Source organism: Pituophis catenifer, unplaced genomic scaffold, assembly GCF_029215685.1.
Source record: "Pituophis catenifer annectens isolate HBS135680 unplaced genomic scaffold, rPitCat1.0.hap2 SCAF_2, whole genome shotgun sequence".
NCBI lineage: Eukaryota > Metazoa > Chordata > Lepidosauria > Squamata > Colubridae > Pituophis > Pituophis catenifer.
Window position 1 is genome coordinate 7,676,678 of NW_027256882.1, and position 21,679 is coordinate 7,698,356.

Genomic DNA, 21,679 nt, shown 5'->3' on the forward strand with positions numbered 1-21,679 from the left:
CGTTTGCCTCTGTTTGACAATATAGGTTATTTAAAATCCAAGGAAATAAAAACAGTTATGTTAATCAAATTGAAATCCAAGGTAATAATCAAACAATAAAATAAATTAATAATTAATATTTATTTATTTATTTATTTAATCATATTTCTATACCGCCCACTCTCCGAGGACTCTGGGCGGCCTACACCAAAGACAGTATACTAAATAGCATATTGCCCCCAACAATCTGGGTCCTCATTTTACCCACCTTGGAAGGATGGAAGGCTGAGTCAACCTTGAGCGGTGAGATTTGATCTGCTGATCTGCTGAACTAGCAAGTCATCTGAAGTAGCTGCAGTACAGCACTCTAACCACTGCACCACCTCAGCTCTTATTTGTACAAAATACAAATACAATGCAAAAAAATATTTGTATTTTCCCTTCATGGTACTTTCTGAACTGGTATTTCAATTCAATACAGGTCTGATTCTATTGGGACTAAGCGGGCCTGGCCACGGGGATTACTGGGATGCCCCTCCTCTACTCTTTTGCCCCTGATGCCTGCAGCGGCAAAAGCCGTGCAGGAAAAGTCCCTGGGAGTTTGGGGACTCCCTGCCACTGCTGCCGCTTTGCCCCCCACCCCCACCCCCCCAGCTGACGATCTCAGCTTGGATCCTCAGAGCCATTTAAAAGAAAAAAACTAATATGTGATTTAATTATTGTATCCCTGGACTTTTTCTTACTTATGCAGCATACCAATTTTGAGTGCATGGCTTGACAAATGTTTACAAAAAATAGGTACGGGAAAAAAGCAATAATCTTTAGGAAATGTTAAATAGTCTAAATTGTCAAATAAAAATATCAACAAATACCTCCCAATATTCTTCACAGCAGTTATAAGTACAATTATATGTTAACGTCTCTTTTCCCGAGGTTACATTGTGACTCTTTTTATTGATACTTTCCTCCATATGAAAACCGTAAGTCACAACTTTATTTTTTTTTTTAAAAAATCCATAATGGGTTTCCAGTCACCAATATAATGGTTGCCTGGGAACTCAGCCACCAATCAGCCTCATGGAGAAGTGGTTGAACAAACAAAGATAAAAGAGGGAGAGTTTCAAATAAGGATACAATTAAAAAGCTTTCAGTGTGGAGAGAAAGAGGCAAAAACTCCCAGAACTGCAGAGGGAGGGGAGGCTGAAGTCCTGAAAGGGTTTTCCCTCCCCCACCTAGAAATAGCTGCCCTCAGGGGTGAATTCTACTTACCTTTACTACTGGTTCGCAACGCATGCGCAGATCGCTTCTGATGACGTCAGGGTCAGTAGGCGGAGCCTCCCACCGGTTTTACTACTGGTTCTATAGAACCGGTCCAAACCCACCATTGGGTGCCCTGAAGAGATTTTCCTCCAGTGGAAGCTCTTGGGCAAGTAGGAGCAGCAGCTGCCCAGGAGAGCCCAGCCGGAGGGTATTCAGGGGCCATGAGGGACCCCCAGGATTCCCCTTCCTCAGAGCCCCCCTTGCCTTCTCCTCCTGAGCAATGCCGGATCCCCTTTTGGAGACAAAGGCCCTTTGTGGCTTCCCCCAGACAGGAGCCTTTCCTGGAAACACACAATGACAAACCAGAGCTTCAGAAGGACTTTCAATTTTCTTTCCCACTAAAGATCATGGTTGCTGTCTTCCTTCATATCAAAATGTGCCACCCAGGGGAAAATAAGAGCTGAATGGAAATGAAGCCGTATTTTTACCTACTGGGGTCACTCACTATCAAGGAGAGCCCCTCCTTTTTCCATCTCCTTTCCCAAAATGTGAGTTTTCTTCAAGGGGTGGAAGCCTCTCCTTGACTCTTTTGCCCCATCACCAAGCCCCTCTTTGTGGTATAGAAGTGTTGGGGGTCTTGCATCCTTCCAGATGTGGTTTGGTAACACCTTCCCCTCTGGCTGGAAACTTCTCCTCCTTCAATATTGACCCAAATGGACCCTGCAGTGCCTGGGCCTGATCCCCATTGCCTCCTGGAAGTGGCCACCATTTTCAATACCCTGACAAGTCCTTGTAGAAATGGAGGCTGCTTTTGAAGCTTTCAACCCTGACCATCAGGCTGTTGGGAGACTGCAGAAACCCCCAAAACCCAAATTTCTTCAATAAAGAACACAAAAAAGCTGGAGGAGACAAATTTGTCCATCTTCAAATTTGTACCCCATCCCCAAATTAGCTACTAAAACTAAACTCCCCACCTCTGTCCTCTAATCTCTAACAACCTTTTTAACAATTTGCTAAATATACTGTATGCCTGAAACAGAATAACAATAGCAGAGTTGAAGGGACCTTGGAGGTCTTCTAGTCTAACCTCCTGCTCAAGCAGGAAACCCTACCATTTACCATTTCAGACAAATTTGTTGTCCATTCTCTTAAAAACTTCCAGTATTGGAACATCTATAACTTCTGGAGACAGACGTTAATCATTCCACTGATTAATTCTTCTAAGCGTCAGGAAATTTCTCCTTAGTTCTAGGTTAGATCAAAATCTATAAGTTTTTTGACTGCGAAGACTCAAAGAATAGAGAAAAGCAAGGAAGCAAATGTTGGAAGAAATGTCCAACTGGGTTCAGTTCCAAGTGGGGAGAAAGGCACTGGAAACATGGGGGCTGCCTGGAAGGATGGTTTAATGGTGAAATGGACCACATGGGTTTGAAGTCCTGGGTAGCTGACCACATGGAGTGGAGAGTGGGTGTTATTGATATCCTCTCTTGGGCTTTGAACTTGAGCTTCCTGTTCCTGTGGCAATCCATATCTCTGGGTGGCCTTCACTAGCAGTTTCTGGAGGTAAGAGACCACTTGAGCAGAAATCACTTTTCTGACTGTTGAAGTATCTTGCTCCAGCATCACTTTCTGGACATGTCCTAACAAGAAGGACTATGGCCACCATAGGACAGTGCCCCAAGGGGTGTATCTGTGATTTTTCACCAACATGCTTTTTCCCACCTACCCCTCATTAGATGGCAGAAGTTCAGGGTCCCAAGAGGACAAGTTGCTTCTCACTCTAATTATCCCCTTACAGGCCTTGAGACCTCTTCTCCTTTTTCTCCCAGTGACTGCCTTTGATGTAAACATCAGACTGAAGCAACATGGAAGGGATCTTGCATTAGAAAAGGATAAAAACCACGGATTATGCTCTTTGTGGCTCAAGTTATGGGACTGGCAGGAGCTGTGCACTTGAATGTACTTTCTCTCTTTTCCAGGTGAATCTTGATTTGTCTCTGTTTGAATCAGGAAAGCAACTGGATATTCCATCCTTTGAGATTGCTTTGAATTCTTCTAATTCTTCTTTAGAAACAAGAGGATTGATTCAGCCCCACGAATTATGGACTTCCTGCTTTTGCTTCGGCTTCTGATGCTGCTGGTGCCCCAGCCAGTCTCTGGGAAGCTGAAGTGCCCACTCAATTTGGACCACCAGGATGGAGAAAAGCCATGGAGCTATTATACGCCAGGAGATCTTCTCCTTGGTATAGTCGTCTCTCCATCAGAAATAAAACTTGCAACTTTACCTTTCAACATGGCTCCTTCTAGTCAGATTCGGTTGTAAGTCATTCACTGAGATGGAGTTTCATTCCCTCCATTTGCAGTTCTAACACCTTCTTTTTTCTTCTTTTTTACTTACTTTTATACTGCAGGACTTGACTAATTTCTTGAATTGTTTTGATTTCCAGGCTTCTCTCTTTTGTCTTATTTACTGGGAGAGGCTCAGATCCACACATGAGGGGGGATAACCTGAAAGCAGTCCACATTATTTTCCTCTCCCTGTCCAATCCTCAATTAATGGTGTGAATACTGAGTTTTGTTGAAAAGAGTGATTGTTGTAGTCCCCCCTGCAAAGCTCATTTCCATATTTTTATACCCACTAATTGATATTCAATGTCTGATTTTTAAAGGAATAGAAGATGATTTGTTTTTAGAATAGCTTTTCTGGGTCACATATCAAATATTTTCTTCCTTTTATGATTGTTCTACTTTAATGACTGAATTATTTTGCAACCTGTTTACTGGGCTGATGAAAGTTAGTCCTTCTACAAATGGTGGTTAATGTCTGATTTTTAATCCTCTTGGAAGAATATCTCCATGCTATCTTCCCCATACTCACAAATATTAAAGGGTGATGGGAGTCTATCATGTACCTCTGGTTTTGGATCAATATTGGCTTAAGAGTTAGTTAGTTTGTGGAGAAAAAAAGGATTAAATAGAGAAAAAATAGTTTTTGCTATCGATGATGCTAATATTAACCTGAGCATGGTTTTACACTAGTTTAGATTATGAAACGAACAACATACTATACATGATTTTCAATATTGAAGTGGTTAATAAAAATGAGCAGCTCCTGCGCAATTGCACCCTTGGCTACAACATTTATGACAACTATGATAACAATCTCAGCACTTCAGAGGCATTGCTAGATGTGCTTTCTACTGGAGAAGCCAATCTTCCCAACTACAGCTGTGGAAGGAAGGACAACCTTTTGGTGATTTTTGATGGAGCTGACAGAGACATCTCTGTCCAGATGTCAACCTTAGGCGATCCCTATAAAGTTGCCCAGGTTTGTGTTTGTGTTTTTCTATCAGGTAAAGTGAGTGGGGTGTTGGTGTTTGAGCGATAGTTCCAACCATTTCTTCTCTATAGAATTCAAAATCTGCTTTTCGCTTTGACTTTTATGAAGATTTCATGGCTGGGGATTTAGGTAACAGTGGGGAGGGAGCAAGGATCAAAATGGAAACATCTACTCATGAGACCATCCTCATTGCTTTGAGGGCTTTTACCACACACTTGTGAAGGTGAGGGGAGGTTCTGTGTTCAATCAAAGTTTCTTCTGGACAATAGGAAGGTGTAGCACTCATAGAAAGCTGACATTTCTTTCACAGTTATCTTGGAATAGAATAGAATAGAATAGAATAGAATAGAATAGAATAGAATAGAATAGAATAGAATAGAATGGAATGGAATGGAATGGAACGGAACGGAACGGAACGGAACGGAACGGAACGGAACGGAACGGAACAGAACAGAACAGAACAGAACAGAACAGAACAGAACAGAACAGAACAGAATAGAATAGAATAGAATAGAATAGAATAGAATAACAGAGCTGGAAAGGACCTTGGAGGTCTTCTAGTCCAACCCCCTGCCTAGGCAGGAAACAGTTCAGACAAATGATTATCCAACATCTTCTTAAAAACTTTCAGTGTTGGAGCTTTCACAACTTCTGGAGGCAAGTTGTTCCACTGATTAATTGTTCTAACTCTCAGGAAATTTCTCCTTAGTCCTAAGTTGCTTCTCTCCTTGATTAGTTTCTACCCATTGCTTCTTGTCCTACCCTCAGGTGCTTTGGAGAATAGCTTGACTCCCTCTTCTTTGTGGCAACCTCTGAGATCTTGGATCATTGCTATCATGTCTCCTCTAGTCCTTCTTTTCATTAAACTACACATACCCAGTTCCTGCAACCGTTCTTCATATGTTTTAGCCTCCAGTCCCCTAATCATCTTTGTTGCTCTTCTCTACTCTTTCTAGCATCTCCACATCTTTTTTACATTGTGGTGACCAAAACTGAATGCAGTATTCCAAGTGTGGCCTTACCAAGGCATTATAAAGTGCTTTTAACACCTCACGTGATCTTGATTCTATCCTTCTGTTTATGCAGGCTAGAACTGTGTTGGCTTTTTTAGCAGCTGCTGCACACTGCTGGTCATATTTAAATAATTGTCCACTAGGACTCCAAGATCCCTCTCACAGTTACTACTATTGAGCGAGGTACCATATATTGTACCCGTGCATTTTCTTTTTCTTGCCTAAATGTAGAACCTTACTTTTTTCATCATTGAATTTCATTTTGTTAGATAGCGCCCAATGTTCAATATTAGCCAATATTAGCTAAATGATATTAGCCAAAGTAATGATAATCTTAAACACGAATTAACCATTTTATAAAAGAGTTACAAATATGCCAAAATGTCAACTATTTTTTACCCTAAAATGGTCATGTTCAAATTCATTGTGAAATTTGTTAAGAACAATTCTACCAGATTTACAATTCAATCAATATCCCAACTCTATAGGCAAGTTCATCTACACATATAAATAATAATTGCCATTCCAATTTGAGTCAAAAATGGCAATTGTAGTTCATATATACTGTATAAAAAAGGGAATTAAAAGGACCCTAATTATTCATGGCCCATTCTCTAACAGTTATTCTGATTAAATTATATGCAAACTTCCACTTGAGTAGAGTTGAGGGTAGGTGGATGAAAAATGCATTCCTTGTAGAAGCACCAGAAGTCCTTAAGCAGATTTGATTTACTATTGGTAATTGCATTGCCTTGAACCATTAACTATAAAAACATATCAGTCAGAGGTAATAATGGTTTGCTGTCTTTATAGCATTTGACACAGTAAATGAAGAAATATTATGGAGGAAACTGATTGCCCTTACAATGGAACTCAGAATGTTGACCCTTTTCAAAGCCCTTTCTACAAGCACTGACAGTGAGAAAAATTATATATAATATGAAATATGAAATATAACAGCCGTGACCAGGGGGGCATTTGCCCAGGTCCACCTGGTGCGCCAGTTGCGCCCTTATTTGGACCAGGATGCCCTACGCACAGTTACTCATGCGCTAGTCACCTCCCGTATTGACTATTGCAACTCTCTCTACCTAGGGCTGTCCTGGAGGACCATCTGGAGGCTTCAGCTGGTACAGAATGCAGCCGCACGGGTCGTGACGGGTGGTTCCCAATACACCCATGTTACACCTCTCCTGCGCGACTTGCATTGGTTGCCGGTTGCCCTCCAGGTGAAATTCAAGGTGCTGGTGATGACATATAAAGCCCTACATGGCTTAGGTCCAGGATATTTTTCGGACCATCTGCAACCAGCAACAGTTCCCCATCAGCATTCTCACAGAGAGGGCCTACTCAGGGTGCCGTCGGCTAGACAGTGTCGACTGACGACTTCTAGAGACAGAGCTTTCTCAGTGGGTGCTCCCACCCTCTGGAACCAACTTCCTCTGGGGCTCCAGTTGGCCTCTGACCTCCGCACCTTCCGCCGTGACTTAAAGACATGGTTGTTCAGCCTGGACTGGGGGGGTTAACATGTATTTTACCACACTTTTATTAGATATTTAATTGTTGTGAGCCGACCTGAGTCCTGCGGAGATAGGGCGGAATATAAATAAAATAAAATAAAATAAAATAAAACAAACAAACAAACAAACAAACAAAAACAAATCAATCAATCAATCAATCAATCAATAAAATAAAATAAATTAATCAGTGGAACAGCTTGCCTCATGAAGGTGTGCATGCTCCATTACTGGAGGTTTTCAAAAAGAGCTGGACATTCATTTTGTCTGGAATGACATATGATCTGCTATGTGAGAAGAGGGCTGCACCAGAAGACCTTAAAGATCCCTTCTGTCCCAATTATTCCATATTCTACATTCATTTGTTTGAGAGTGTGTTTTAAGACAGAGTTGCCTAATGCTTTTAGCTTTGTACACCGGGGTGGGGTGGGGGAGCAGAGAGGATGGTTCCATTCAAGAGGCCGAGTGAGGATGCATCTATGAACATAAGCACTTGCTGGCTGTTTCTGCATCCCGGTTGCCATCTTCTCACAGTGACACTAGTAGGTGTGACCCATAGATTGGGGTACCCTGTTTTAGGATCAATGGAGCCATAAGAAGTAGGACTGATCCTTACCAAAAGGTAAGACAAGGGTACTGCCCATATGACATTTGGGTTTCATATACTGTTAAGAAGACTTGACTCCTATTCTCATAAGAATTATCTGATTATTGATAAGCCAAAGTCAAAGGTTATGGTCTTTGGAAAATGATATCATTGCCATATAGGGCTGTTCGATGATGAGCCAATAGAGCAAGTTCATACCTTTTCTTACCTGGGGTATTTTTCTCTGTGACTAGATCTTGGCTCCCTCAACATTAAAGGAGCTTATGTAGACCAAAGGCCAGGCCACTCATGCCCAACACCTGCCTCACCTCACATCAACAGCTCTGGCAGCCCCATCCAGCATGACTCTGCAAGGCCGCCGGCCCCCTTCTTCTGCTTGCCCAGACAGAATGGGCAGCCAACTGTCTGCATGGGCATTTAAGTAGGGCTTATTTTGTGGGTAGGGCTTATATTAGGCACATACGTAAAAAAACCATGCTAGGTCTTATTTTTGGGGAAACAGGATATGTGCATGAGAAAAAAGTTGGATTCATTAAAAGCTAAAAATTGGAAGTTGGTAGGACCCTAAATATAACCAGCACTTCATTGCTTTTCACAGCTCAGTAATAGAATTGCTTCAGAGGCTCTGAATGATAAAAGTCAATTCCCCTTTTTCCATCCGATGCTCCCCAAAGGCGATTTCCAATACCCAGGAATTGTTCAAGTGCTCCTCCATTTTGGATGGATCCTGATTGGTCTCTTTGCTCCAGACACAGAGAAGGGGGAGAATTTCATGAGGACTTTTACTCCTATGCTTGTCAAGAATAGAATTTGTGTTGTTATATCACAACAATTCTCAATGACTGGACATACAGCACCCTTCCGGGATGCCTTCTCTAAGTGGAAAAAAGTCAATGTCTTTGTTCACTTCATAGAAGGTGATTCCATTTGGGACAGAATTCTTCCTTTCCATTTAACGTTTAAAGGTTTGCCAGATCCCATTGAATGGAAAGTCTGGATCACGACAACAATTGGAGTGTATCCAATAACAAAGGACAGGCGTCTCAAATACATCCATAGTATTTGGAGCTTTCCTCCTCAGTGGAAAAAGAGTTGGAAAAAAGATAATGCCTATGAACGTTATTTCTTTGCGGAGCCTGAGTTTCAAGATGAGTTTTTTCAATGTTCTGTTTCAAAAAATATATTTTCTGTCAAGGGTCAGAGAAGATGCACCCAAAAAACACCACTGGATACCCAAAAGAAAAAGAACAGAATTCGGATCACAAATGGAGGCATTACTTATAGTGTCATTAAGATTCTGGCCCATGCCATAAACGCTGCAATGTCCAATGTCAAGAGGAGAAGAAAGGAGGGAGAAGAGAGATTGGGAACTCCAAGGCTGCAACCGTGGAAGGTATGGGGTCCCAACAAGGATCCATCAAACTGAATTCGTTTTCAGAGTCTTTGGTGCTGTCTGAGCTTGGTTGTTTAAGATCTTAAACTTCTGTACAACATCTGTTAACTTATTGCAAGAACAACTTGTATATTCAAAACATTGTTCCCAGATTCCTTCTGATTTTAAGCTCCCTGTAAACCAACATGGCTCTCCTCCTTGTTGTCTTTCCTCAAGGCTAAAAGCAGCTCCTTTGAGCTCTTCCTTGCCTTTTTTGTCCTTGCCTAAAGCTGATGAATATTTTGTGCAATGTCTTCTACAAATGTTTCCTACAAGAGAACCTGGTATGATTCCACTGGATCATTAATGACATTATTGTCAAAGTAATAACAGGGTTATTATCATATCATTAAAATATTACTACTACTTTATTATAACCAGTAACCCATCTACATACAGAATAATGTGAGAGAAACTACAAATGAAATCTTAAAGAAAGATATAGATTGTGGCTGCCATTCATTTGTTGTTATCCAAGATACAATCATGTATCAAGTCCTAAATGCTAAAAATTAGTTTCCAACTGAACTTTACTTAAGCACCTCTCTCTATCATACTTTTATTTTGTGGAAGCAGGGAATTTTTTTAAAGGAGATCAAAATAATTTTGTTCAAGCATTATTATAATTTTTGTATCCCAAAAGCATAGTTTATCAGAGTTTCTAGCAAAAATCAAATCCAGAAGCACACACAGATAAGTGATTCAGCTGGATTCATTAACTTCTTTATATACGTAATAACAAATGAAATATTTACAATACCAATAGCTGATTCTTCTTCAACGTAGTAGCAGTTACAACATAAGGCAGGAGAGAACATAATTTCATTTCAGCAGAGCAGACAAGCACACACGGACTGCTTACTTTCAGTTTCAATTCTCTGCACAGATTCAGAAGCTGCAGACTAAGACATGCACTGGCTCCAGTCTGTCTCAGCTCCCAATTGTCTGACTTAGTTGCTATGCCTATTCATTGGCTGACATGTTACCATGTCTCTGCCAGCTCATGAATAATCTGACATAGTTTATCTACTTCCTTTATTAATGAAAATATAGAAGAATCAATAACAAAGAAATTTTAATTATATGTGGGAATGTGGACCAGAGAAAGAGATGGGAGGAAGGATCAGATAAGATGGGGAGGGAAGGAATCAACCCGCAGCTGTGTAACAGTCAGAGAAAGAAATTCAGAGATAATTTTTTGTAACTGTCAAATGAGGTTATGAAAAATTTCTACTTTCACACTTGCAAGATTCTGATAATGTAGTCTTACAATAAAATGGAATTAGTTCATCTGATCATGTTTTATTCCCTGTTGTAAGCCGCCCAGGGTCTCTTGGGAGTGGGGCGGCATAGAAATGTGACAAAATAAATAAACAAATAAATAAATAATAAATCATTTTTCCTGTCTGCTCTACCTGAATAAAGTTTGGCCTTGCAACTTTCTCCTTAACAAATCTTTGATTTCTGGTAATCTCCCTGTTGTTTTCAAGGAGTTTATGAATACTCTAGTTATTTTTGGGATTTTCTTCAACTGATATGTAACCTTTCCTAAAATGTTCCTTATAACTGATATATTTTGTCAATTATACCTTCCCACTATACTTTTTGACAATATATTGTATGATTGACAATTATTACTGAACTTTTGTTCTTATGTTTTGAAGATAGTGGCAACACTTGTTCTCCCAACTCACAATATTTACAAGTTAAAAAACCATAGAAGAAAGATTCAAATGTAAAAAGACATAAGAATTAGAAACCAAGATTTCTGTTTTTAAAATTCCTGGATGTTTCCATTGTAGTTTCATCCATTCCTAAAGAAGAAGGAATTGTACAATCTTTCTCTGCTAAAAGTGTACTTGGATCAAAATGGAGATGTTGTAGCAGATCTGGACATCATTAGTAGGGTGGTTTTGCCCAAGGACGATCCCATCGACAAGGAATTGGGGAGTTTTGAAAGGCAGAGACTTACAATCAACCAAGATGTTTTGTCACAGCTAAAGTTGCTCAACAAGGTGGGGGAAATATATATATATATTTTTTATTGAAAAAGTTTTAAAAGAAACACAATTTCCCCAGAACCCTCCCTCCCAACCCCCCTCCCCCTCCCCGACTTCCCAGAGCAGAACACAAGGTATTTCTATTGACCTTTAACAATAAACTAAATTGCATAACCAATCATTAAACTAACACCCCCTAAAAAAAATTCTTAACCCCCCATATATAAAATCCTATTTCTTAAACATAAAACTTCTAATATCACTTATATAGCACTTATACAAATAAAAGAGATCATTCATAAGCTATTTGATATTTTTTGGTCTGCTACTTATTTTGTATATAATCAATCCATCTTCTCCAGTCCTGTATATACCTTTCTTGTGTGTGATCCTTCAAATATGCTGAAATTTTAGCCATTTCAGCTAAATTAGTTACTTTCAATATCCAATCATCAATAGTAGGCAAAAAGTCCTTCTTCCAATGTTGTGCTACCAACAATCTTGCTGCTGTTATCAAGTTCAAAATCAATTTAGTCTCTGCAACTGTACAGTCCGTAGTTATACCCAGTAAGAACAACTGTGGAGTAAATTTCAGTCTCTTTTTAAGAATATTCTGCATCACCCACCAAATCTTTATCCACTGAGAGGGACCAAATCAAACTAATAATAAATATGAGTGTGTGTTTCTCTGTGGGTTTTTGTCACTTGATTGTAGTTTTTCAACAGAAAGGAACTTGTGTTGGATATCCCTTTCTCACACAGGGCTCATACCAGTGGTGGGTTCCTACCAGTTCACCCCGGTTCGGGCAAACCTGTAGCAGTGGCGGTGGGAGGCTCCGCCCACTTTTTGTCTTAACTGGAAGATAATTTTGGACTGTTTTCAAGGATAAACAGATTTACAATGTTTTATGTACTCCAGGAAAAAAAACTTTCCAGATCCCACTGGTCAGAATTTTCTTTCTTCATCACAGTTTTATTCTAATAAATCTAATGGAATAAAAACTTAATAAATCTTTTACAGTAAAGTTTACTTCACAACTTAGTATGAGTGGATATCTTATTTTAAAATCATGCCTATATGAAGAAGAGAGGAATGTGTTAATTTCACCGTGAGGTGGAAACCCCTGGTTGTTACTTGATGCTTAAATATTTTCACTATTTCATCCCTCCAGTCTTTACTAAATAAAAAGGTACTTTTGTTTGCAATCGGATATGCCCCAAGAAAAAAGGAGGAACTAAATGAAGCATCTGCTTGCAATTGTATCTCATGTAACTATTTGGAAGTATTCAGAGATTTCATATTTGCCTATGTGAAGCCCAGAGACTACTTGGTTCATATCTATCTCCATCTTACATGGATGATGAGTCTCAATATATTTTCTCTCACATTTCTACTTTTTCTTCTCAGTCTCTGCCTCAGTCCAAATGTGTGGAAAAATGTCAACCTGGATTTGTGAAGAAGGCTCGAGAAGGAGAGCCATTTTGCTGCTACGACTGCCTTCCTTGTCCAGAGGGGACCATCTCCACTCAGGAAGGTGGGTGACACCATAAGGAAACCTACTGGGTTCATCCAGACCACTTGTATCAATATACATCTTAAAGACATATATAAATTTGATGGTTTTGTTCTTATTTTCATTGTATCCAATTTCTTCCATAATGGGAGGGATAAGAAAAATATTTGGATGGATGAGGTAGGAAGAAGGATGTTGTGGATTGGTAGGAAATCTCTCTTTTATTTACCAGTTTGAACGTGTCTTTCCATATTTATCTTCCTTAGGAATATTTGAATCCTTTGTAACCTGAGGAATGATTTTAAATCAATGGTTTTGCTCACCTAACCTGACTTTACATTACAGGCCCAAAGATACATCAATCAACCATTCATTTCATCAGTTAATCTGTATGAAGATCATCAATCCTTCTAAATTGGTTGATGATCTCTGGAGGGCTCGGGACAGAGGTTGCTCCTCTGTTCTGGTCCTATTAGACCTCTCAGCGGCTTTTGATACCATCGACCATGGTATCATGCTGCGCCGGTTGGAGGGGTTGGGAGTGGGAGGCACTGTTTTACGGTGGTTCTCCTCCTATCTCTCTGACCGGTCGCAGTCTGTGTTGGCTGGAGGGCAGAGGTCGACCTCAAGGCACTTGGTTTGTGGGGTGCCACAAGGGTCGGTCCTCTCGCCTCTCCTGTTCAACATTTATGTGAAGCCGCTGGGTGAGATCATCCATGGTTTTGGGGTGCAGTGCCATCTGTACGCTGATGACACCCAGCTGTACATCTCCACCCCAGACCACTCCAACGATGCCCTTGAAGTGATGTCCCGGTGCCTGGAGGCGGTGCGGGTCTGGATGGGGAGGAACAGGCTCCGACTCAATCCCTCCAAGACTGAGTGGCTGTGGCTGCCGGCGTCCCGATATAGTCAGCTGGTGCCATCGCTGACTATTGGGGGCAAGACATTGGCCCCCACGGAGAGGGCGTGTAACTTGGGTGTCCTCCTGGATGCACGGCTGTCTTTAGAAGAGCATTTGACGGCCGTGGCCAGGGGGGCTTTCTATCAGGTTCGCCTGATACGCCAGTTGCACCCCTTTCTGGATCGGGACTCCCTATGCACGGTCATTCATGCCCTCATTACTTCCCGCCTCGACTACTGCAATGCTCTCTACATGGGGCTCCCCTTGAGGAGCACTCGGAGGCTCCAACTGGTGCAGAATGCGGCCGCGCGGGTACTTATGGGGGCGACATGGCGCTCCCACGTGACACCTCTCCTGCGCGAGCTGCATTGGCTTCCGGTGGTCTTCCGAGTGCGCTTCAAGGTGTTGGTTCTCATCTTCAAAGCGCTCCATGGCTTAGGACCCAGTTATTTACGAGACCACCTTCTGCCTCCAATAACCTCCCACCGGCCAACACGCTCCCACAGAGAGGGTCTCCTCAGGGTGCCGTCTGTCAGGCAATGTCGGCTGGCGACCCCCCGGGGAAGAGCCTTCTCTGTGGGGGCACCCGCCCTCTGGAATGAGCTACCCCCAGGAATACGACTAATCCCGGACCTCCGGACCTTCCGCCGGGCCCTGAAGACTTTTTTATTTCAGCAAGCCGGGCTGGGTTAATAATTTTTTAATTGGGTGAATTTTATGGGTAACGGGGTTTTAAATTGGAGAAGCCTAAGATAATTTAATTTTGTTTTAATGTATTTTAATATTTGTATTGTGTGTTTTTAATTCTGGCTGTTCACCGCCCCGAGTCCTTCGGGAGAGGGGGCGGTATAAAAATTTAATAAATAAATAAATAAATAAACTGAAATATCTAATTGAGTTGAAAGAACAATGAAAACCAAACAGAAATTTCACCATAAAATCACCAAGTAGCTATTTACTTCCCACCTTTTCTTATTTTTCCAATTTTCATTGTTGTTAAATATTGAGATACAAACAATTATAACACCAACAAAAAAGAAATATAGATGTGATTCTGAAAGGGAAAAAAAGACTACATTAATATATAGTATTGGAATTAAAAGAAACAGAAAGGAGGGGGGTAAAGAAGAACTAATAAAAGACCAATCTACTTAATATCCATTGATACCAATGTTGAATTCATTTTCTCTTTAAATTTGTTGCCAAGTCTAGTGAGTATAGAAATATATTGCTTCATCTTCTCCTTTTTATAGAGTAAAAAGATTTTGCAGGTAACAAATTCAGTTCCTCTTCTTGAATTCCTTCATGAATTAATTTCCTTAAGATCTCTTTCTTTTCAAATTTATTTATATGGTTGTGTATTTCAGACATAGGGACTTTTGGTGGCACACAATTAAACCACAAATTAAAAATTTAAACAATGAGAACTAAGAGCTAAGAAAGCAAGAGAGAAATCCATCAAGATGCTACCTACCATGCAAACATCACACAGGACTCTGTTGTTAAGGGATCCCCAGGACTATTGGAAACTATCACATTTTAAGGGATTTCTAGAGGGCCTCATAGTCTGGAGATACTCTAAATTTCAGGGTTGTTAATGATTTTTCTTTTCCTGGAAGGGACTGTACCAGAGGTGAAATCTAAACTTTGTTACTACCAGTTCTGTGGGCATGGCTTGGTGTGTGTGGGGGGGTTAATGTGACTGGTTGGGCATGGCCAAATTTTTTTTTTTACTTTTAAATCCATTTTTTACATGTAAAACCATGTAAAAAAATGCTTTCAAAAGGCTCTGACGATCCCAGTTGAGTTGCCTGATCATAAGGAAACTCAGCTGGGATCGTCAGAGCTTGGATCGTCAGAGCCATTTAAAAAAAAAAAAAAGGCTCTGATGATCGTGCGGCTCAGCTGGGCATGGGGGGCGGGGGCAGGGATTTTTGCTACCGGTTCTCCGAACTGCCCACCGCCATCACTACCTACCCGCCCGAGCCGGTCCGAACCAGGAGCATTTCACCCCTGGGCTTTACCACTTGCTCTGAAGTAAGCAATTGTGGACTTCCTACTAAAAAGACTCTCCATGTTAGACAAATTTTATCTTGTGCTCCATATTTTTAGAGCAGTTTATTGGGAGCATGGTTGGTGGGTCAATCATCAGTAACTGAGTTTAAACAGTATGCTTCCACAGAGAGGGACTCCTCAGGGTGCCGTCCATCAAACTATGCTGACTGGTGACCCCCAGGGGGAGAGCCTTCTCTGTGGGGGCTCCCACCCTTTGGAATGTATTGCCCCCGGAGATACATTTGATCCCCGACCTACGTACCTTCCGCCGTGCCCTTAAGACCTTACTATCTCAACAGGCTGGGCTGAAGAGAGACTGAATTTTAAAAGGGTATTTTAAACTTTGGGTTTTTATAAAAAAATAAGGGCCAAATTATTTAATCTGTTTTAATTGTTTTTAAATTTTATGGTATATATTGGTTTTTACTATGGCTGTGCACCGCCCTGTATAAAAATTTAATAAATAAATAAATAAATAAATAAATAAATAAATAAATAAATAAATAAATTATTGGGATAAACATACTGTATGTTTATCCAAAAAAAAGTGGGTGGAAGTCTCTGTACAGGTTTGAGTGAATATTGTGGTGGGCGGGAGGTGGCTGATGCTGGAGCCTTCACCGCCGAGCAGCTGATTGGCGGTTGGCTCGGCATCCCGGAATAACACCTATCTAGGTTCTAGGTGGTGGGGATCACCACCATCACTACCGACTATCACCGTCCATTTCCCACTGCCCGTTCGCTGCTGCCCGTTTGCCGCCATCCATTCGCCACAGCTCGATCACCACTGCCCATTCACTGCCGCTCGTTCGCTGAGGGCTGTCGACGAACAGGCTGCGGTGATTGGCAGCGAATGGGCCACAGAAAATGGGCAGTGGTGAATGGGTGGCAGTGATTGGCGGCAACGAATGTGCAGCGGTGAATGGCCAGCAATAAGTGGCGGTGGCAATCCACACTGCCTAGAATAGCTGATTGGCGGTATTCTGGGAGGCCGATCCAACCACCAATCAGCTACTCGGCAGGGAAGGCTCCAGTGTTCCCTGGCAGCAGCAGCAGCTCAGTTCAGTTGACAGATGGTAGGTACAACAGAGGAGAGCCCCAACGAGCCATGTGCTGAGGCTGTGATAACATGCTGAAGCTGACCAAGCTGTTGGCTGTTTGCTGCAAGGAAGCTAGCCAGATGAATACCAGAAGGATTCTGGGAGGCAGAGGCAGAGTTTTTTTCTTGTTTTCCTCCTCTAAAGCTATGACAAAAAAAAAAGAATAAATAAATGAATGAATGAATCAATGAATCAATCAATCAATCAATCAATCAATCAATAAATACAACCCCCCCCCAAAAAAAAAAGTCCTCAAAGGGCAGATTTGATGGAGCACTCTTTCTTTTTTGCAGTCATTTTTCTGTTCCTGTATCTCTACCCTATACATATGTTGCTCTTTAAAACCCATCTGGAATTTGTAGATGTTCCAGAATCCAATGGCATGAACAGTGTTTCCTTATGTTCTTCCATGGTACACCCCTATTGTGCAAGCTGCACAGGCTCCCCGTTTCTTTTCAAGTGCAATTAAATTCACCTTCAAAACCCTCCATGAGACAGAACCAGGGTATCTGCAGAGCTTCCTCTCCTTGAGGGTATCTGTTTGTCCCACCAGACCAGATATAATTGGCGTGCAAAAGATCTGTTCCCTAAAAGATTCAATTGGCCCCCAACAAAACCTCTGGAGACTTGCTACATCTCCCAGGCTTTTGGGCTATGCTAAGCTCAGTGCAAGATAGGAATCTGATGGATTTTCTCAGAGAAGGGAGGTTGTGGCACCAGATATTTCTTCTTTTAATTTTATTCTGTTGTTCTTGTTTCTATAGTTTCATCTTATTTCATTTCTGTTGTTGTTTTTATAGCTTGTATGTATTTTTTTGTTTTTGCTAGAGTGTAAGAATATATCATTAGTGAGACTTTCCTGTCCCTCAGTATCCTATCTCATCCAAAGGTTTTCTTGAAATTTGAAAGACAATAAAAGAAATATTACTTTGTTTTTTTCAGATACTGAAAAATGTACCAAGTGCCCAGATGATCAATATCCAACCAAGAAAAGAGTCCAATGTATCTCCAAAAGAATAACCTTCCTGTCATATGAAGAATATCTTGGAATCATCCTTGTGTCATTTGCCCTACTCTTGTTCCTAATCACAGGCCTTGTTTTAATCATATTCCTTAAATACCTAGAAACTCCCATTGTCAAAGCCAACAACCGGGACCTCTCCTTCATCCTCCTGGTCTCCCTCCAGCTTTGCTTTTTGTCCTCCTTTTTCTTCATTGGCCAACCAAGGAAAGGCACCTGTCTTCTCCGACAAACAATGTTCAGCATTGTCTTCTCAATAGCTGTGTCTTCTGTGTTGGCCAAAACTATCACAGTGATGCTGGCCTTCCTGGCTTCAAAACCAGGCAACAGGATGAGAAGATGGTTGGGGAAGAGCTTGGCCAACTCCATTATCCTTTCTTGTTCTGCTGGCCAAATTTTCATCTGTGTCATATGGCTGGGAGTTTCTCCCCCATTCCTGGACTCTGACATGCACTCCCAGCCTGGAGAGATCATCCTGCAATGCAACGAAGGCTCTGTCATCATGTTTTATGTTGTCCTGAGCTACATGGGTTTCCTAGCTATCATATGCTTCACAGTAGCTTTCTTGGCCAGAAACCTGCCTGGGGCCTTCAATGAAGCCAAGCTGATCACCTTCAGTATGCTGGTCTTTTGCAGTGTCTGGATCTCCTTCCTGCCCACCTACCTGAGTGCCAAAGGAAAGTCCATGGTGGCCGTGCAGGTCTTCTCCATCTTGGCCTCCGGTGCTGGGCTGTTAGGTTGCATCTTCTTCCCCAAGTGCTACATTATTATCCTTAGACCAGATCTAAATACTAAGGAACATTTAATGATAAAAGTAGGGACTTGATAATGAAATTATTTCTTACTCTCACAGCTCATCATTCGTTATTGATAGCCATTGTTGTTGGTTTGTATGCTTCGTTTGCCTCTGTTTGACAATATGGTTATTTAAAATCCAAGGAAATAAAAACAGTTACCTTAATCAAATTGAAATCCATGATAATAATCAAACAATAAAAAAATTAATAATTAATATTTATTTATTCATATATTTATTTATTTATTTATTTATTTTATTAATCATATTTCTGTACCACCCACTCTCCGAGGACTCTGGGTGGCCTACACCATAGACAGTATACTAAATAGCATATTGCCCCCAACAATCTGGGTCCTCATTTTACCCACCTCCGAAGGATGGAAGGCTGAGTCAACCTTGAGCTGGTGAGATTTGATCTGCTGATCTGCTGAACTAGCAAGTCATCTGAAGTAGCTGCAGTACAGCACTCTAACCACTGCGCCACCTCAGCTCTGACGTCAGGGTCAGTGGACGGAGCCTCCCACCGGTTTTACTACTGGTTCTATAGAACCGGTCCAAACTGGGGGCAACCCACCATTGGCTGCCCTGAAGAGATTTTCCTCCAGTGGAAGCTCTTGGGCAAGTAGGAGCAGCAGCTGCCCAGGAGAGCCCAGCCGGAGGGTCTTCAGGGGCCATGAGGGACCCCCAGGATTCCCCTTCCTCAGAGCCCCTGAAGGTCCCTCCAGGGAGACCCCCCTTGCCTTCTCCTCCTGAGCAATGCCGGATCCCCCTTTGGAGACAAAGGCCCTGCATGGCTTCCCCCAGACAGGAGCCTTTCCTGGAAACACACAACGACAAACCAGAGCTTCAGAAGGACTTTCAATTTTCTTTCCCACTAAAGATCATGGCTGTTTTCCTTCATATCAAAATGTGCCACCCTGGGGAAAATAACAGCTGAATGGAAATGAAGCCGTGTTTTTACCTACTGGGGTCACCCACCATCAAGGAGAGCCCCCCTTTTCCATCTCCTTTCCCCAAATATGACCTCTGTCTTCAGGGATACAAACCTCTCCTTATGCCCCCACAAAGCTCTCTTTCCAGTATAGAAGTGTTGGGGGGTCTTGCAGCCTTCCAGATGTGGTGACACCTTCCCCTCTGGCTGGAAGTCTCTCCTCCTTTGCTCTTGCCCCAACAGGACCCTGCAGTGCCTGGGCCTGATCCCCATTGCCTCCTGGAAGTGGCCATCATTTTCAATATCCTGACAAGTTCTTGTAGAAATGGCGGCTGCTTTTGAAGCTTTCAACCCTGACCATCAGGCTGTTGGGAGACTGCAGACACCCCCAAAACCCAAATTTCTTCAATAAAGAACACAAAAAAGCTGTGGGAGACAAATTTGTCCATCTTCAAATTTGTATCCCATCCCCAAATTAGGTGCTAAAACTAAACTCCCCACCTCTGTCCTCCAATCTCTAACAACCTTTTTAACAATTTGCTAAATATACTGTATGCCTGAAACAGAATAACAATAGCAGAGTTGAAGGGACCTTGGAGGTCTTCTAGTCTAACCCCCTGTTCAATCAGGAAACCCTACCATTTACCATTTCAGACAAATTTGTTGTCCAGTCTCTTAAAAACTTCCAGTATTGGAACATCTATAATTTCTGGAGACAGACGTTAATCATTCCACTGATTAATTCTTCTAAGCGTCAGGAAATTTCTCCTTAGTTCTAGGTTGGATCAAAATCTGTAAGTTACTTTGACTGCGAAGACTCAAAGAATAGAGAAAAGCAAGGGAACAAATGTTGGAAGAAATGTCCAACTGGGTTCAGTTCCAAGTGGGGAGAAAGGCACTGGAAACATGGGGGCTGCCTGGAAGGATGGTTTAATGGTGAAATGGACCACATGGGTTTGAAGTTGTCAAGTATTTGCAAGCCATTGGCACATATATCATACAGACACTAGTGGAGGCAGGAAGTGCCCCCACCCCTATGTGGAGAGGAGGGGCTTACACTGAGTATAAAACCCCCTCTAACCTTTCCACCATGCTCTCTCTTTTACGTTTGTTCTCCATGAGACATGATCTTTGATAGGGGTAGTCACACACGCTGTGTGCCCCCTACCCTAATGGATATTAAGACAGCCTTTGTATATAGTTAATATGTTTTGTTATATGAATAAATACATTTATCACATTTATTCATGCATCTGCCTTTGGACTCTTCTATGCTCCTGGGTGTTTTCTACGATCCCAATTTCCACAGAATGGTAGCAGAGGATGGTTGCAGAACTCCATTCCAGGAGCTGTTGAAAAGGTGAGATGCCCTCCAAAATAACTTGTGAGAGAAGCTCCCCTGTTGTGACCAGAGGCCTTCAACGGAGGAGAACTTCACAGCAGCCCCAGACTGAATCAATGATGGAAAACATTGAAGGGGGTTTCCATCCTGCTACACCCTGGCAGCCAGAGGCCACCCAGATGCAGCAAGAGATCCCAGGGGCCGAGCCAAGCGATGCTGGAGAAGGCTTCTTCAGCACTGACGAAGAGGGGGCAGAAGGACCAGATGAAAGCCTGGACAGGCAAGTGGCTGAGATGTCAGAAGAGGAGTGCAGAGCAGCGCTCGCCTGCCTCCTGAAGACAAGGGCAGCAGCCAGAAAGAGGCCTGAGGAGGCAGCACCAGAGATGCCTGCCATCCCGGTAAGGACTCCCCTGCCTGATCTCTCCAAGATGGCGCCTGCCGCCAGAGAGACTGCCCCCCCACCCAGTTTCCCGCCAAACAAAATGGCCGCCAGGCCACTTCCGGAGGCAACTTCCTCCAAGATGGCTGCTCCCCTGGGCACTTTGCCAGAACCACGAGCCAGGCCCTCCCCAGCTCCACAGCCCAGGCCTACAACGCCAGCTAGTCAGTTCAGCCTTCCAGCGGCCCAGAGGACCACTCCGAGCCCACAAGGCCCTTGCCAGGCCCCGCCTGCCATGGCAAACATCAAAGAGGCCATAGAGGCCCTGGTCGCTGCCCTGCAACTAATGGAGCAACCACCCACTGGCCCCCCCGAGGCCCCAGACCCAGCTGCCCACTCAAGGAGGGCCCCAAATCCAACCTCCCACCCCCGGAGGAACCCAGATGGACCTGCAGCCTCCCACCCCCCACTGCAGAGGCGCTCACCATT

General features: G+C 42.5%; 1 protein-coding gene across 1 annotated transcript; it reads left to right on the plus strand.

The window, feature by feature from the left end:
- The first annotated feature begins 3,340 nt into the window (after nt 1-3,340).
- Nucleotides 3,341-18,565, plus strand: LOC139309795 (vomeronasal type-2 receptor 26-like). The gene is made up of 5 exons (XM_070934001.1): nt 3,341-3,558; nt 4,279-4,567; nt 9,379-9,432; nt 12,557-12,683; nt 17,661-18,565. Exons 1-5 carry the CDS (start codon nt 3,341-3,343, stop codon nt 18,563-18,565), a joined length of 1,593 nt encoding a protein of 530 aa, XP_070790102.1.
- The last annotated feature ends 3,114 nt before the right edge of the window (nt 18,566-21,679 follow it).

Excerpts from the sequence above, each read along its gene's own strand:
- LOC139309795 (XM_070934001.1), top strand. The coding sequence starts at position 3,341 with ATGGACTTCCTGCTTTTGCTTCGGCTTCTGATGCTGCTGGTGCCCCAG. Across the intron at positions 9,433-12,556 it reads GTTTCCTACAAGAGAACCTG|TCTCTGCCTCAGTCCAAATG; the intron begins GTATGATTCCAC and ends TTTTCTTCTCAG. Across the intron at positions 12,684-17,660 it reads GACCATCTCCACTCAGGAAG|ATACTGAAAAATGTACCAAG; the intron begins GTGGGTGACACC and ends TGTTTTTTTCAG.